We start from the raw sequence: 17,832 nt of genomic DNA on the forward strand, positions 1-17,832 counted from the left end.
CTCTCTCTCTCTCTCTCTCTCTCTCTCTCTCTCTCTCTCTCTCTCTCTCTATCTATCTATCTATCTATCTATCTATCTATCTATCTATCTATCTATCTATCTATCTATCTATCTATCTATCTATCTATCTATCTATCTATCTATCTATCTATCTATCTATCTATCTATATCGGCGATGCTGTTATTAAAGATAAGCACCTCGTTCTGTCTGTCGGGGCGATTTGGTTAAAACGTGCACAAAGAAACGGCAGTAGAAGTTTCCTGGACATCCCACGTATTTCACTCCAGAAAGTTTCATTAAAAATGTCTTTATATTGAGATTAGAGTCATTTTTGATAGTGATTTGTTGGTTTTGTGACCTTTCTATCACATATATACCTTTTTATCAGTTTGTATTAATGTCAGCGTCTTAGAGTTTTCATCTATAATTGAAACTCTTCCTCCACATAAACATGAAGTAGTCTGTACACAGTGAGAGTAATCCTCCACAGTGTGTAGGTACAGTACCTCTGCAGGTCTTCCTGTCTGGGAGGAGGGCGTAACCTTTGGGACAGGTACAGAAATAAGAGCCCGGGATGTTTTCACACCCCAGAGAGCAGCCGTGGTTCCAGTGAGAACATTCATTCACATCTGCAGCACACAGAGAAGAAAACTGTGATAAAAGAAAAGCATCCGTCCAAATGCTTTATTTATCACCTTTCTCATCTACAATCTCAGTAAGAACCAGTTGTATTGTAAAAAACAAACAGTTCAGATGTTAAGTGTTTCCCTTTCTTCTAAAATAGAACGAGACAGTAGAAGCTTGTTAAATCAGTTGTTTTCCATGTTGGGAATACAAACCTTCACAATGGGTTCCTTGTTTGCTGAGAGAGAAGCCGTCACTACACTCACACACGCCTCGGTCTGCAAGACTGGAACAGACGTTCACACAGTTTCCACTTAGTTCATCACAACCTGTTTGGAGAGATCAGCATGAATGGAGGTTCAACCACCGAGTCGAATGCAAAACAAGAACAGAATCAGAGGACGTGTAACCTGGAGAGGTTGATGAAGACGCTTCCATCGGCTGCGACAGTGGATGGACCACTTTGATGTCGACGGGAGGTTTTGCCATTTGCTTCATGTTAACATCTCGAGCTTTTCCACCCGTGTACTTGTTCACTTGTTTAATGACCCGAGACGCAGCGTCAGTGTAGTACAGCTGGTCCACAAACACCGACAAACCAAGAGACTCCGTCCTGATGAGGACACACGTAGAGATAATCACTTTGGAAATCACTCGGAAGCGTCTCAACATCAGTGTTTGTGTGATCTTGCCCACCGGAGCGGCTGATCCACCACGTGCAGCTGGTTTCCATCGTAATCGCAGGAGGCGATGCTACTCTCCCCCTGCAGGCCGAACTGCACCCAGAACAGTCGCCTGTCCTCTCGGTCGATGGACAGAGCTTTCAGTTGGTCTGCCGTCTTAACCAGCGTTGTTTTCATCTGTCCTGTCACGTCAGAGCGTTGGACGCTGGGAGACGTGCCGGCGGACAGCCAGAACAAAAACCTGCAACGCATTGACTGCATTCTTACAGAAACCTGCTCTGCACCAGGAGAACATGCAATCAGTCATAACATGGTGAAGAAATGCTCAATGAATGAAACACAAAGTGAAAGTGGTGAGTTCAGATTATTGTTTCACAGATAAACATGTCAGGTCAGTGTTTTGCAGAACGCCGCCTGTGACGCTTCAATCAGAGAACTTTGTGACATGTTGGAGTCATTCTGCAGCTTTGCTTGATGCAAGAGGGTGAAGCAGTCAAACAAAACAGCAACAATCTGAGCTTCATGCTGAGAAACGACTCTTTAAATATGTATTATTAGAAGACATTTTAGCTCAGCGGCCACATTCAGCAGTTTCATCTCGAGTTGGCTGGACAGTAAAATAGTGTGATACTGGTCTGTCCCTGACGGCGCGGCTTTGAGGCCAGTTTGACAGCAACCAGGTCGCTGGAGTTCATTTCAGCTTCACTGACATCTCAGCTCGGGTCTCAATGTTGTAAGAAATTAGTAAAAAATAAAAATCTGTGTTTTCTTTGAAAGTTTGACTGTTTTCTTTTTGTGGGATTGGAGCCTCTCGCGGCCGGTTTTGGCCCCCGGGCCTCATGTTTGCCACCCCTGATCTCATCCTTCCTCTTCATGTCTTCCTTTATTAGCAGCATGTTGAGACGAACACGTTACCTGCTGGTGGGGTCCACGCTGATGCAGCTCGGTTTGTTCAGGTGCCTCAGGATGGTCCTCTCGTTCTTTCCGTTCGTGTACATGGTTCTGATTTCCCCCTTTTCTCCACTGGTCCAGTAAACACTGTTCCAGATCCAGTCCACCGCCAGGCCCGAGATGTGCTTGTCGGATGAGTACAGCTTCTGCAAGACGATTCCAACCAGAGTTTTCAAAGTGTTGAAAGAGAAAATGCAGAAGGAATTGATGAATCTCCTGAAACCTCAGACGTATAAACTCCTCTGACGCCGTTCGATAATCACCTGTCTGTGTGCCGCTCTCACTGACGCTGTGTAGATGACCCCGGTGTGAGTGTCGGCCCAGTAAAGCCTCTCCTCTCTGAAATGGAAGTCGAGCAGGACGGAGCTTCCCACGCCGGCCACCAGCCTCCGGTGGTTCTTCCCGTCCAGGCCCAGGCGGTGGATGGCTTTGCCGTGGCCAAATATCAGGAAAGGCTGCGGTGCTTAACCACACAGCAAGTTTCTTGGAATCAGATCATCTCAAAGCAGTTCCAGGAACTTCCTCACGCTTTTGTTTTGAAAAGACACATTTGATCTATCTATCCATCCGTCTTCTGTATGTCAGTGGTTAACAAGAGCTTTTTTATAGTAAACTTGTGTTTGCACCACGTTTCACAGCCTGAGTTAACCTAGTTAACAGTTTAGTATTTCAACCAAAATGTAATACAAACATTTGAGAGTGTAAAATCTAAAATTAATGGTAAATGTATTTCACCACTTTTCCACTACTTGAGCAGCCACAAAGTGAGCAGTTCGAGGCTCAGTGTCTCGCTCAAGGACACTTCAACACGGGGAGATGGGAATCAAACCGGCAACCTTCCGGTTTAGAGACAGTTAGCCACCAAGCCACAGCTGCCCATGGCTAAATACTTTTAATCTTTGTGTTTTTAATGACCGGAACACTATGTCTTAATGGTGGACGATGACTCCTACTGGTAATCAATCCAAACCTTCACCTTCACACCTCGGATCAGTTCAGTGTCTTTGGACTGCAGAACCAAACCCAGTGAGCTCATTAAACCCCACACAGAAAGGCCTGCGTAGGAGTGTCAAACACAAGGCTGCAGCCACCGTCAGTATTGTTCTGATGTGTATATAATAAAAAGTAGTTAAAGCAATGCTTTGGAACTGGTTGGTTATGTGAGTAGTTCCACCAGGTTACCATAGGAGGCGCTACAACTGCACAAGGCAGCCAAACTAAACGCCCACGAGGAAGAGCGCAGCTGAAGGTGAAACACAACAGAGGCACCTGCTGGGAATATTGTATTTCAATTCCAACACTGTTTGTTACACACACTTAGCAGTCACTTGTGTTTTAATGGAAGGACTCCATTTTGAATTAATTTGGGTCTTCATGTTGTGCCGGAGGAGGATGAGCGGCGTTCCTCAGTATTTCTAAAACTCTGGCTACAAACAAGAAGCTCCGATCCTCCAAAACACTGAGACTCCAGCTGAGACGTCGCTGCCGCTGCCATGACAGATAGCGAACCAACATTAACCTCACCGCCATGCTGGCAGCGGCAGTTTGTACAAAACTCCCAGAATGCACCAGGAGAAGGGTTCTGGACATTTCACTGGATTTTGCATCAGAAAGTTTCACTAAAATTGGATTTCTGTTGAGATTGTCTGTATGAGAATATAGACGCTCTCTTTACGGACTCTCAGCAGCACAACAAAGAAAAACTAAAGTTTAAATTTCAAGGTTATTTTGGCACTTTTATGAACTTGAGCTAAATGTGGCTCCTGAACTGAAATGTGTTTGACCCCCTGATTCAAACGATGAATAAAAAGGTTTGAATGGAAATAAAACATGAAAAACCTTTTGATTGAATCAACACCAGCCTCATGGGGTTTTTATGACTCATATTTTGATAAGGAATCTTTTTATCTGAGTGTTTCTCTTCCTTTAATGAGTGTGAAAAACGCAGTTTGACTTGAATCCGGCCCCAGAGGAACCTTTCTATGGCAGCTGGACGTCTCCTGCGTCTCTCTTTGTGTCGCCCTGCTGCTGTTGTCCAATTTGTCAAATTATCCGATTGGCTGCCGCCTGGCGTGAAGTTCAAACCAGCCGCGGCTGCTTGAGGGTAAAACATCATCTCTTAGCAACAAGCGTCTCTTAATTATTACGGCTGCTTTCCTAAAGGCCGGGGCAGTAAGATTCCCGCGGTGGTTCTGAGTGTTCGCTGTGATATCAGCCTCATCAGATTACCACGAACTCGGCAGCGAAGTGAAAAATAAGTGTGTGTTGCTGAAGAAGCCCGGACTGCCGGCTGTCCGGCCGGCGGGGAGGAAGGTGCTGCGATGTGCAGCCATAGACTCCGACTCCGACTCCCAGGAATGAGGAAAACAATGAGCAGCGCCAGACAAACAGCACAATGGCCCGTCTGGGCCGAGGGCTCCCATGAATCAGGAGCCGCAGGTTCACCCAGTGGTCGGCCTAATGTGTGAGCAGGAATTTAAATGATCCTCATGTGAAAACTATGACTCGTCTAACAGCAGAGCCAGAGGGGCTCTGGTTATGGCTTCCACTCTATACGTGACATAATAAACATTTTACTGGATTTAGTCAGTGAACTAACTGCTTTATTATTTGTGGTGAGAATGAATTATTGACGAGGTGAAAGAATAATTTAAGTAACAAAGATTCACATTCATTCATTTATTCTCTCCAATAAATCAAAGTGTCTCCGCCTGTTGAAATGTCATTTAAATTTAAAGTTCTTAAAACTTCCATCAATTTTCTGTACAAAATGGTTAAAAAGCTTTTTGTTTTGTTTCTATCAGTTTTTACAGGACAAGTTGACCTAACAAAGTGGACAGTGACAGTTTATTCTCATCCAGAGTGAAAATAGAAATATACTACACTCTTAAAACTTTAAGATATAAATACTTTTAATATTTGTGTTGTTAATGATCACAAATATTCAATGAAATGTTCAATAAATGAAGATATTGCTTCATATTAAAGTGGACAGTCATGGTTCATTCTTATCCAGTGTTAAAAGTTGAATATAATTCGCTCTTGAAACTGTAAACTATTTAAAGAAATTAATGTTTGTGCTCTTTATGACCACAAATATTCAATGAAATATTCAGTAAATGTAAATATTGCTCCCACGTAACGTATAATAGAATATAATGATAAAGTTACTGTGTTGATGATTTCAAGAGATATTACAGATAAACTACGTTTTTGATCATAACTTGTAGGAATCTTTGGTTTTGTTATTATAGAAAAGTCCTGCAACACATCTTTCCTGTTTAATTCATCTTCTGGGAACCACATTGAGAACACGATGCTATATGATGAGTTTGATGATAATTATTTAGGTTATATCAAAAAAAAAAACTGAAATCATCGTGTCTTTATCATGCGTGCAACAGAGTTATGTAACTGTGAAATAGAAGAAAAATACCTCTGTTATTTCAGCCAACTTTTGTATTTCTACATAACCTAGAAAAACATTGATACTCAGAGAAAAATCAAAACCAAAATGCTTTAATTTCCTTCTTAACGCCTCATTTAGGCCACCGGAGACCAAACACAGGTTAGATCAAACCTCCGTGGAAGAAACATTAAAGTTAGAGGAAGGTGCTCCTTGGCTCTCCGTGACCTTTGACCTCTCTTTCATAACAAGAGTTGACTTTACAAGAAAAATACTTGTGAGATGAAGCAAACCTTTCAAGTGAGGTTTTCTCTGCGATACAAACAAAGACAGTCTTGGTTGTATTACTGTTACTAACCCTATATAGTCATCATCACGATGACGTAGCGGGACGGCGAATGCGTGCTGAGACTCCATTTCAACGGATTTAGGAAGAGCACCTTCATACCAGTCTTTAAATCGTGTTACTGGGTCGAAGTAAAACCAAGTTTATGATGAATAATAAACGCGATGTTGTCGGCCGTGCTCAGTGAGCGGCTGGAGCCGTTAAAAAACATTGTTTTCATTAATTTGTTCACGATCTACCATAAATCAGACTTTATTCATTCTACAGACGTAGTTCTCTATCTATGTATGTAAGTCTATGCTGAACCGACTCACACCTGACCCACAACCGGCCAATCGGGAAAAGAAAATGGTAGAAATTTCAGGGAATAATATTTTCTTTACGGACGGAGTATTTCAGACGATAAACATTATGAAGTAGAAAACGGCTTTAGAATGAGTGGGCGGAGTCACGCCAGCTGCAGCAGTCAATGTCTGAACCCGGCAGAGCGCCTCGTTCACCCGTCTCAGGAAAACTCATTTACAAACCTAATGTGTAACTTCTTAGTGAGATTTTGACTGGACGCGCCTTCATTCATCTTTTAGTTCATGTTTGTGTCAATATAAAAATCTATCCTTTACTTTACCTAAAAGCTATCAAACTAGCATTAGCCTGAAAGCCGTGCTGTCAGGGGGAAGTTTGTAAAAATACCCACAATGCAACAGTTAAAGCCTTCAGTGCACCAGAAAGTTTCAATAAAGTCATTATCAGTGGTAATTGTTTGGTTTTTGTGACAGTAGAAACATTTTCATCACAGAAATTCGGCGCCACAACAAAGAAAAAGCTTGAAGATTAAATCTAAAATTTGTTCTCGCTCTATTTTACAAAGATGAATCTGTTGCTCGCGGCTCCAGCGCTAAAAGTTTTTGTCACTCTTAATGTAGAGGAATAGCTTTAAACATTGACATATTCAATAAATGAACATATTTGTTGTTAAATACCACTGTCCTGGCACGATTGTACTGCAAATATTGTAAATATTAATACCACTGAATAGTTCCCCCCTTATTTCCATATGTTCATGTATATTTATATAATTATCTCTTTATACATACATAGTCTAGTCTTTTGTGTGAAACTATCCTGTCTTTAAGTATTTGTGTAACGCTGAGCTGCTGAGTTTCCTCATGTGGGATTAATAAAGTCCGATCTTATCTAATCCAAACACACAAGTCCAGATATGATGATAATCACGGAGGCGGTAATGATTTGAGGAAATACTGAGAAACTAAAGCTTTTGGATTACGAGGGATTGAAGGGATTATTGGTGTTTCTCCGTGTTAAAAATAATAAGATAAAAGAAAGTTTTAATTAAATGAATAAACACACACACTGTGTGTGCCATAGCTGAAGAAGGTCACTCACCCACACAGCTGCTGTTCCTCCCTGCCCTGGACCGGCGCTCGTCCCAGCACTGCGCCGACGCTCCGGCGCTCTGCACCACCAGGCACATCAGAGCCGCAGTGATCGCCGCCGCCAACATAATCCTGTGTTTTGTAGATTCACTCTGTTTCAGGCATTCCCACTGTCGGCGCGAGCGCACAAGAATCCCCCCGGAACACGCAGCGTTTGCTCATGGACTCCCAGCATCCTTGCCTCAGGCTCGGTGGAGCTTCACATAAAGGAAGATGCTTCAGCCGAGGATGGTGATTCTCTCAAGAAGAAAAAACCAAAAACAAAGTGTGTGTGGGCTCTCAGTGGCTCCCGGCTGTGGGCCCCAGGGCTGCCAGGCTGTTTTGGAGGCAAAGATTGAAATTCCTGACACCTTTGTGGTAAATTTTGCACTTGCTGGTCCAGGACTGGAGCGAGATCTTCTTGAAGCTGCAGGCGGCTTCTCAAGCAGAATGTGGACAAAATGCAAGAAATGAGTCAGGTCCGGAAAAAAAGGCCGTACATAATAACATATCAGACCCTTGTTCTCTCCACCCCTGACCTGTGTCCTTTGTGGCTGGAGATGGATGAGTGTGTGTGTGTGTGTGTGTGTGTGTGTGTGTGTGTGTGTGTGTGTGTGTGTGTGTGTGTGTGTGTGTGTGTGTGCGTGTGTGTGTGTGTGTGTGTGACGGCGTTGTGTCTGGGAGGGAGAGGGGGGAGACTGACCTTAAATGAAGGCTGATACACAGAATATACAATATTTTCTGTGTTGACTGGATTTAAATGAACCTGAGCTCCTCAGTCTATTAAACCGTTCATAACTTACATACAGTAAATCCTAGCCATGATCGTCACACACACACACACACACACACACACACACACAATGGGCTGCCTTATGTCGGGTGTTGTGTGTCCGACTGTCTCCTGTCGAAGTTCATCTGGCTCCCAGGGAGAATTAGTAGAATGTGTAATTTATAGAAAACGCTTTAGGAGTGGAGCCGATTATCCCTGAATTGTTTGTCCTCCTTTTACCAAGGAGAACAACCAACAGAGGCCAGGAAGCACAACCTCTATTCATACCGCCCTGACTGGGATATTGTGGGGAAACAACGTCACCCGGCCGGAGAGCGCAGAAGATTTATGCTGCTGAACGTCTCCTTTGTCTCCAGACTAATGTCCACAGTCTGAAGGGCGCTGACCTTTTCCCACCAATGAGAACGTCTTTAATTTGTCTTCAGGTGACCTGCGAGCTGGACGGCAGTCACACGTGGATTTGACTCATCAGGTAGAGAGAGAGAGTGTGTGTGTGTGTGTGTGTGTGTGTGTGTGTGTGTGTGTGTGTGTGTGTGTGTGTGTGTGTGTGTGTGTGTGTGTGTGTGTGTGTGTGTGTGTGTGTGTAGTTGTATCATAATACTTTTCAGTTTAGTGAAAATCAGTGGCATGAGAAGGAATTTGTGACTCATTTGTGTCATGATGACGTTTATTGTCCGATAAGCGTCACTCAGGCAGCCTTGTGTGTTTTCAGACGTTAATTCCAACATCTGCTGGTTAAAAATGTAGAAAAACAGAAGATGTTCGGTTGGTTCATCCTGACGGAGGCCTAACACCAGAGAACTTCCTGAACAGGGTCCTCTCAGGACCAAAACAAAGACAATATTCTCATTGGGAAGAAATGAACCAATCAGACGATATTGTAAACAAACTGTCGGATTGAAGCGTCGTCTGGAGTGCTGCCTGTGACGGTCAGGCCTGGTTACACTGCAATGATTTCAAGTGAAAATGCAAAACAGCACCCTCTAGCGGCCCAACGAGAAAACAACATATATTACGGGGATTCTGTCGTTTCCATGAAGATGGACTTTGTTCTCAGAATGATGCGTTTTCACTTGAAACATTGTGGTGTAGGAGGGGCCTAATCCTCTGAGTCCTATCACAACGCTCTGCTCTGGCTGCAACACGTCAGGAAGTTCTCTGCCTCACCTCTTAACCAATCGTCCAACCATTCTCTTTGGTACACAGCTTTATAATCTGGATTTAATATGGATGGATCCGTATTCAAATCAGCAGATGTGCTGATTGTAGCAGGTCGAGCAGAAAAGGTTGATTCACGGTGGATATTTGGAAACAAATCCGATGTAAGTCTTTAAAACAGAAGATCCTGCACGTTCTCCATGTCTCCGTCCCCTGAATGTCCTGATGGTTCATCACCACGTTCAGCAGAAAGCCAGACAACAAGCTGCTCAGTGCAATCAGCTGTGTGGAAGCAGGGAGACGTGGAGAACATGCAGGGCTGGGGCCTCCAGGACCTGAGGCAGAAACCCCTGCTGGTGGAAATCATTTGAAAATTGAGAATTTCAAAAGTTAGCTTTAGCTTTTTCTACTATCATAGTTCATGTTTAGAATCTTGTGTTATTCTGATATTCTGACTGTGATTTCAGGCTGCTTGTCTCCCCTCCTCATGTCTGATTGCTGCTCTGAGGTGTTTCACCTGTGCCTGAGTGAGTGATTGTCTGCACCTGGTGGCTGTGCTTCATATTGGGGCGTCTCCTGTGTGTTCTGGTTGTCAGGTCGTCTGTGTCCCTGAGACTTGTTGGCTCCTGTAACTCAAACAAGTGTTTAAGTTACAGTGGTAATGAGTAACCAGTAATCCCTGACACCTACTTTGGTTTTCATATTTAACAATAATCTTTTCTTTATGTTTTCTTTTGATTATTGTTAAATAATCTCTGAAAAGGCAAAAGTAGTATTTTCTGGTCTTTATCACAACAAAATGTGTTTTTGTATTCATTTTATTTATGTTAGTTTTAAACTTCTCCTATCCTCCAATTCATCTCCTCCTCCTCCTGTTCACCTCCTCCTGTTCTCCTCCTCCTCCTCCTGTTCACCTCCTCCTCCTGTTCTCCCCCTCCTCCTCCTGTTCACCTCCTCCTCCTCCTCCTCCTGTTCTCCTCCTCCTCCTGGTCTGGTTGCTCCAGAAAACTTCAGTATTCTAAGTTTCTAGCTCCTCCTTGATTTTCCTCATTTGAATATTGGATCATAGGAGCTACATTCAGAATCTGCTGTGTCTATGTGAGTTGGACTGGCTCCGCCCACACATGCCCATCTTGGGAAGAGGAGGAAGTACTTCCTCTGGTGGTGCCATGTGCCAGAGCAGAGCTGCCTAATTGTGGGAGGAGTCACAGGGAGGGCCTACCTTGATTGGGATTGGCTAAACCCCCGATGACACTATATAGGGTTTGATTTCTGATTGGCTGCTTGGAGCAACACACTTTTTATAACCTGGAACAAGCCAGGGACAGAGAGGACAGACTGTCTTCACTTCTGGGACGTCAGTCCAGGTATGGGGACGATTAGTACTGCTGGAGAACCTTTAGGAAGGGATTTTATATGATATAACTCTTTAAAAGTTCAGAGTGAAGGTCGCCTTAGTTTGAAACCTGTTGGGGGCGTTTATGTGTTTTCTTTCCTCAAGTACTCCAGTTTCCCCTCACAGTGGAAAAACATGTATTTGAGGTTAACCCGTGATTCTACCAGAGCTAAACACACCACGTTACAAAACTATTCAGCATTAACAATTGTTTTCAAATGGCTCTGTTGGATTATTGTTTATCCCGTCTCTACTTGATTCTCCACTGGACTGCAGTACTGGACTGAAATACACCGACCCAGTTCAGTCCCTTTCGGTGTGAAGATTGCATGTTTTCCCTGTGTATATGTCTTCCTCACATAGTCCGGAAACATGTAGATTATTGGTAATGTTGGACGTTCCATCGGCTCCCGACAAACCCGACTTGCATAGATCACAAATCGACAGTTATTCACTTTATTAAAAACACGCGTACAACTTCATTTATGCACAATTATTTACACACAATCATCATATAAAGTGGCAACTTTTCTCATGTTGAGTTACGTCGTTCATGGGAAAGTCTGACAGTACGTTCATGTCCTGTAAGGCAATGTGGTCAACGTGATGGGGGTGTTTCTCACACTATTGATAACACACCACAATATTGATAACTGACACTTTGCAACTTTGGCATTGAGTATAATGACGTTCGCCACAGCGAGTTCACTGACAGGCTCTCTGCTTAGAACCAATTAAAGCCCCACAAAGGTGCTGCGCTATAGTGACAACCATATATTCCTTTTTTTATTAGATATAAGGCTCCAGATCGTAAGGACATGAATACAAATATCAGACTAGAAGTGTGTTGTGGTAATTACACCTCCCTACATTATTCTAGAAATCTTTTCTGTTCAGTTCAGTGCATCAATATACTGTATTTGTAAAGACATAAATAATCTGGTGTCCAAGTTTTAAAAATTTTCCCAGTGTAATTCAAGGCATTATGATGAGTGACTGAAATAACTGGCTCTGCGTGTGAGAGAGTCGGCCATCAGCAGAGATACTCCGATCGAGAGCTGTCGCTCTTGTAGGTCATCTGTGAGTCGATGCTCGACCTGGAGCACAGCAGCATTCGCTCCGAGTCGTGGGTCGGCCTCCGCGCCCAAAGCTCCGTCGGGTGCGAGTTCAGAGTTCTTTGCTTCATTGAGATCGTCTCAAATTTGACGTAGCTCTCTTTTTCCAGCTCCTCGTCATCCAGCGAGGCGCTGTGGCCTTTACAGTAGAGGGCGAGGATCTTGTAGAGCAGCAGGGCGATGAGAGGCAGAACCAAAGCACAGGCGATGCCGGAGACGATCATGAAGAGCTGGTTCTGTCCTCCGTCCTCCATGTTGTCCAGCGTGTAAAAGTCGGCGCAGGGATCTTTCCCATCGCTGCCTTTTGCCACGAGGCAAACGGAGTACCTCATCCCGGGTAGCAGTTCGTCCAGGAGCACTTTTCCGCTTCCGGCGTTTGTCTCCACCGTCCTTTTTGTGTCTTCGTCACCGTACGGTAAATATACAACCGTAAGAGGCGTGTCGCTGGGTAACCCGTCAGCTGTCCACAGCAAAACTGCACTGTCAGCAGTTTCCTCCACGACTTTCAGGTCTTTGACGGACTTTGACACGTCGCTTTTCTTGCTCTTCTCATCTGCTGCAAGCTTCCGCCCGTTGCCCCCCTGCTGAGGTTTGCTTTGCTTGAAGGATCCTTTCTGTAAACCGGCGCTCGGAGTCGTTTTTGGTTTCCTGGTCATGACCGTCAGTGTCGAAGTCCTCGGCGCCGAGGTGGACACGACGGGAGGCGGGCCGGATACGTCGGTCTGGAGAATCAATGTTGTGCCGAGGCTGGTCGGACCAGTTCCTTTGGCTGGTATCAGCGGAGGGATGGTTGTGCCCATCGTCCCGGCAACCGAGACAGAAATGGTGGCTTCGGCATCACCGGCAACGTTTTTTGCTTTGCAGTTGTAGTCTCCTGCGTCTTTGTGTGACATTCCATGCAAGCTCATGATGGACCAGCGGATCCCATCTCCAGGAGACTCTTGTACTGTGAATCAAAGTGGAGCACAAAGGGTCAGTGATAGACCCAGTTTACACACCAGACTTTGTTGTTGCATTTTCATTTCAGAAAAGTTTTTCATTTAAACAGCAACACTTTGAAAACGATGTAGTGAGAGTCGATGTCGTTGATGTCGGGCCGCGGCTTAGCGCTGTTTTGTAGGATTAAACAACATTGACCTAAATTAAGAAGTTTTTTTTAAGTATCTTTAGTTTGATTTGCAATGATAAAGATGTAACGAGGTAGGATTAAAAAAGTTACACTTCTTCCTAACACCTTTTTCAGACATGTAATGCACAGATTGTAAAACTGCAGTTTGTGTTGAGTGAACCCTGGAACACTCATTTGGGATGTTTCTCTTTTTTTATTCTGTTTGAATATCAATAAATAAATAAATAAAGTTGTCTAGAAACGTGTCTAAGTTGTCTTTTGAAAATCAGATAAATCTATGTATGAATATCAATAAATAAAGTTTAGGATTTTCACTGGAGAACTTTGCTGTGTTAACTTAGTTTTATTTCTCTTCAGTTAAATAATTGTATGTTTAAGCGTCTTTGAGTGCATAAAAAAGCTCTATATAATTTCCATTTTTTATTATTATTATTATGTACATTCATATTACTGAAAGTAAAGTCTTAAAAAAAGCTGAAAACCCTCCCAGTCCTCATGTTCTACCTGTGTTGTTGACCGAGGAGCCGTCGGTCTTGGTCCAGTAGAGTGCTGGCGTCGGGCGTCCTGTGGCGTCACATCGCAGGAGGACATTGCTCCCCAGAGTAGACGTGATCTTGGTTGCGGACGTCATCACCGACGGTTTCACGCAGTTATCAAGCTCGGCACGCTGGAAAAGGACGCCGGCCAGATTGTCCGGCCCGGCGCAGGTCAGAAACAGGTCCATCAGAACCACCGGGGTCACCGACATTTTGGAAATCTCGATCAGTTTGGAGATTTTACAGTCGCAGTACCAGGGGTTGTCCTGCAGGCCTGAAGAAGAGAACATGAGACCATTATTGACATTATTACGGTCAAGCATGCCTGTTAATTAAAGAAGGAATAATAAATCCTGGAAAATTAAGTGTCACTGTGATTTAAAAAAAAAAAAGAAAAAAGTCCAGCGTTCTGGAAATGAACCTGTCAAAAAGAGGCAGGGCAGTTTCCCTTTCAACTTAGTGTGAACACCTAGTACATACAATAGGTTAAGCACATGTACCAGTGCAAACAAATCCCTTTAACCAGATTATCTTGTCTTAACAGTGGAAAAGCACCTAAGCTTCCTCCAGCCTGCCTCCAGTTCGTGGTAACTTATTCTTTCTTTGGGTAGCATGAGCATCGACAGCAAAGAGACTTTTCCATTAACAACCAACATTTGTGTGGATTTCTACACATTGTAATAAAAACTTACAGCTATAAGTGATATTCTCAACTTCTCCTGCTCAGATGGTATCTAGATTATGGCTGCACTATATGATAACAGAGGAGCTTTGAGAGTTTATCAGTCGGATTGTGTTTGGCCTGTTATTCTCCAAACATCTAATCCTGTTTCTCCCTCCGGTGCACGGCCACATCGTTTTGGGATGGATAAGCTCGCTTGTCCTTACGCAGCCTATCAAGAAATATCCCCCCACAACATGGAGACAATCAGAATACAAGCAAAGTGTCACTAAGAATGCTTCCAACAGTACCTGATAGTAAATAAAAACCTGAACGACAGAGTGTGAACTTGTGCGTGTTCCCTCGGTCACGTGGAGTAATACTGCCGTCTGACCTAGTTCTCAGTTTATATTAGCTCCAGCTTAATCGAAACAAGGTGATGGATTAAACCACACCTGAAACGTTGGAGCTCCAGCTGACATGCAGAGAAACCAGACAGCAGAAACAGAGAAGTCCTCTCCTCTGCCTTTTTTCCACTTGTGCCAATATTTCAGATTATACTACAGATTATACTACAGTAGGTCAGCGTGGTTCATTACTTATTCAAAATGTGTTTCCACATCATCAGCATCTCTCACACTTGTATTTGCTGTCCAGTTAAACCAATTCAAACAGCTTTTCTGTGCTCTCCTGTGCTCGTCGTCACTTCCTGTGTCAATGTGTTGCTTCGGAGCGCCTCTGCAGACGTTCCTCCTCTCAGACTGAAAACTAAGGAAACATTTCATCAAAAAAGGAAAATCAAACTCCTTTTATATATAAATAAGATGCTTCTGCTTATTGATAACAGCTGTATGGTTTCATTCATCCTTGAATGTTTTAAACCAGAATCCTGCATAAAATTATCAGCTAAATATTTCATAATACTCATATTTTCTAGTATTTCATCTAACCACAACTAAACCTTTGAAAAAATGTTGCTTCTTCCAACCACAAGAGTCGATTATGAGTTTACTCAATTCACCAAAATGTGGCATAAACCATGTTATTGGTCTTTAGTATTCAGATTTTTAAGTCAAATAAACTTCAGACATTTATCGTTATCATGTAAGTCAAGCATTAAAAACTCTATTCAATATAAATTTTATCTATTTTCAAAAGCTAATCAAGTTGAATTCCTTAGAGAACAAATCTATATTTTTCCATTAGGTGCAGCTAGTTTGTAGTTGCTGTAATCTATGTTGGATTATGGTTATTTTTCTGAATGTATAACTGCCAACCTGGGTTTGACCTTTGACACTGACTCATGAGGGCTGGAAACTGATCATGACACGTTGAGTTCAAATAATAATCTTCTTTTAATCTACAGTAGATTTAATCAGAACATTGAGCATGAAACCTTCCCAGAAGCACCAGATGATGGAAAACCCGATGTGATAACAAGCATCTTAGATATGATTGATGTCCTTCAGAGCCGGAGCTTTTCCTTCTTACCTAATACAACTTTCTGGGAGGCGTTAGTGGAGACGGGTTGTCCATTAAAGGGCGGCCAGATATCCATCAGCTCGGAGGGCAGGGTAGCCAATTTATTGCTGGATAAATCCAAATAGGTGATGTTGAGCAGGTACGGGATGGCTTCGGTGGGAACGCTGCTCAGTCTGTTGTTGTGCAGATCCAGTGTTTTCAACCGGGGCATTTCTTTGAGCGACTCCCAGGGGAACATGGAGATCATATTCCCATCCAGCCGGAGCTCGTGGAGCACCTTGAGGTTGTAGAAACTTCCGGTATCCACCGAGGTGATGGAGTTGTAGGTAATCCACAGATACCGAAGCTCCACCAGGTAGTAAAACGCCTCCGTTGGTATCCGCCGTACCGCCGTTTTCTCGATACGGAGTTTGATGGTGTCCACCGGGACGTTGACGGGGATGTCGGACAAGTCGGGGTCGTTGCAGAGCACAGATCTGAAAAACAACCAAATCAAACACATTGAACAACAACAACAACCCGTTTCCATGGAGACACACACACACACACACACACACACACACACACACACACACACACACACACACACACACACACACACACACACACACACACACACACACACACACACACACACACACACACACACACACACACACACACACACACACACACACACACCATGGCTGTTGGCGCCTGCAGCCACTCCCAGATGCTGAGGCCAGAGAGAATCACCGTCTTTATGAATATTGAATTAACCGGAGCTGCTCAAGGTGACGGACAAATGTTCCACCACAGCCAATTATAGCAATAAGAGAATAATATCTGGTTACTACGGGCTTGTTGCTTTCTGCATCGTCAGGGTCACTGTGTCGTGTGCATTTCACTCCCATCTGGAGTTTACTTTGCAGGATATCATCACTTTCTTAATCTGAGCTGTGGAGGCTTCGTACTGGTCAGGCTGAGGAGCAAAGTGGAATCAGGTCTTTCTCAGATAGAAACTTTTGGCTAAAGGCCAGAGAAGAGATGTTGTGGCACGCCGCTCGATCGGCGCCGCTGCGGTCGCCCTGCACTTTGGTCTTCATTCATTCTCATTGGGCGAAGCCCCAATGTTTCTTAAGCCAGCATTTAGATAGTCCCCAGGAAAGATTAGATCTAACTTTTTAGGTGCGTACACTTTCCTTTCCTTTGATATAACACAGATTACTCTGCAGGGGGCCTCATTACCTCATTAATAGGAAGTGGTTGACCACAAAGTCACAGGAAACTTTTCATTTGTTCTATTTGATCTGATGCTACCGGAGGTGACCTAAAGTGGGAAAACTCATGACTAATTGAAATAACCATTTCACGCTCTGATTCTACAATACAGGAGATTAAATTGGTTTATTTACCTGCTTCCCGTCCCGTCGGTGTGTCCGTGGAAGACACAGGTACACTGGGACGGACAGAAAGGTCGAGCCAGGCTCAGGCAGCACAGGAACACATGCACACAGAGGAGTCGACGCATGTTGTCACCGGAGGCGTCCACAAATGCTCACATGGAGGAGGAATCAGGACAAGAGACATCCGGAGTCATTGGGAGCCCGAAGAATAATTTCTTCCAAGAAAAACAAATGGATGACAAAGAGAGGAGCCTTGGAAGTCCATAAGAGGCGACGACGCAGGGCTGAGGATCTAATTACAGTCCAGGTGAGCCGTCAGATTGAGCCTGCCGGGGAGGGGATTACTGCAGGATTTCCTAGGTTTGACAGGGTCAATGCACGCCAGGCAGCGTGGCACTGAGAGGCTCCAATGATCTAAATCTGGACTGGTTTCCCTCACGTGAGCAGGCCGCACCTCAGATCATCCATTCAGATTCAGCCGGCCGCTCTGCTCGCTCACAGCCGCTTGAAAAAACATTCAAACCTGGTTTCCTAGAACAAACCAGGCCTGCTTGACCCACGGTTCTCTGGCCTCCAGCAGTGCGGTTTGTCAGCCTGCTTCCAAAATCAAGTTCTTTTCTTTTCTTTTCTTTCTTTGGACTCTGATGCAGGAAACTCCCTGAATGTAAGTGTGTTGAGCTGAAGGCCGAGCTGGAGGAAGGTGAGGGAGCTCCGTCTGGCACCAGGGTGCAAC

At 44.0% G+C, this 17,832-nt stretch overlaps 2 protein-coding genes across 2 annotated transcripts in view; both read right to left on the bottom strand.

Moving 5' to 3' along the window:
* egf (epidermal growth factor) overlaps positions 1–7,533 on the bottom strand; it is a gene marked incomplete at its 5' end in the record, with an annotated part of 27,492 nt that extends 19,959 nt beyond the window's left edge. Inside the window, 7 exons of the mRNA XM_080465239.1 lie at positions 508–630; positions 841–954; positions 1,036–1,238; positions 1,322–1,549; positions 2,224–2,405; positions 2,523–2,722; positions 7,416–7,533. Coding sequence (XP_080321365.1) covers positions 508–630; positions 841–954; positions 1,036–1,238; positions 1,322–1,549; positions 2,224–2,405; positions 2,523–2,722; positions 7,416–7,533 — 1,168 coding nt within the window. The remainder of the gene's footprint in view (positions 1–507; positions 631–840; positions 955–1,035; positions 1,239–1,321; positions 1,550–2,223; positions 2,406–2,522; positions 2,723–7,415) is intronic.
* A 3,699-nt stretch (positions 7,534–11,232) lies between these two features.
* Positions 11,233–17,489, bottom strand: lrit3a (info leucine-rich repeat, immunoglobulin-like and transmembrane domains 3a). Its single transcript, XM_080464934.1, has 4 exons — positions 17,109–17,489; positions 15,724–16,190; positions 13,540–13,845; positions 11,233–12,852 (listed from the first exon to the last, which is right to left on the bottom strand). The coding sequence occupies exons 1-4, from the start codon at positions 17,222–17,224 to the stop codon at positions 11,825–11,827; spliced, it is 1,917 nt and encodes a 638-aa protein (XP_080321060.1). The 5' UTR covers positions 17,225–17,489; the 3' UTR covers positions 11,233–11,824.
* Positions 17,490–17,832: the final 343 nt, after the last annotated feature.

Source organism: Lipophrys pholis (assembly GCF_963383615.2).
Source record: "Lipophrys pholis genome assembly, chromosome: 6".
NCBI classification, from domain to species: domain Eukaryota; kingdom Metazoa; phylum Chordata; class Actinopteri; order Blenniiformes; family Blenniidae; genus Lipophrys; species Lipophrys pholis.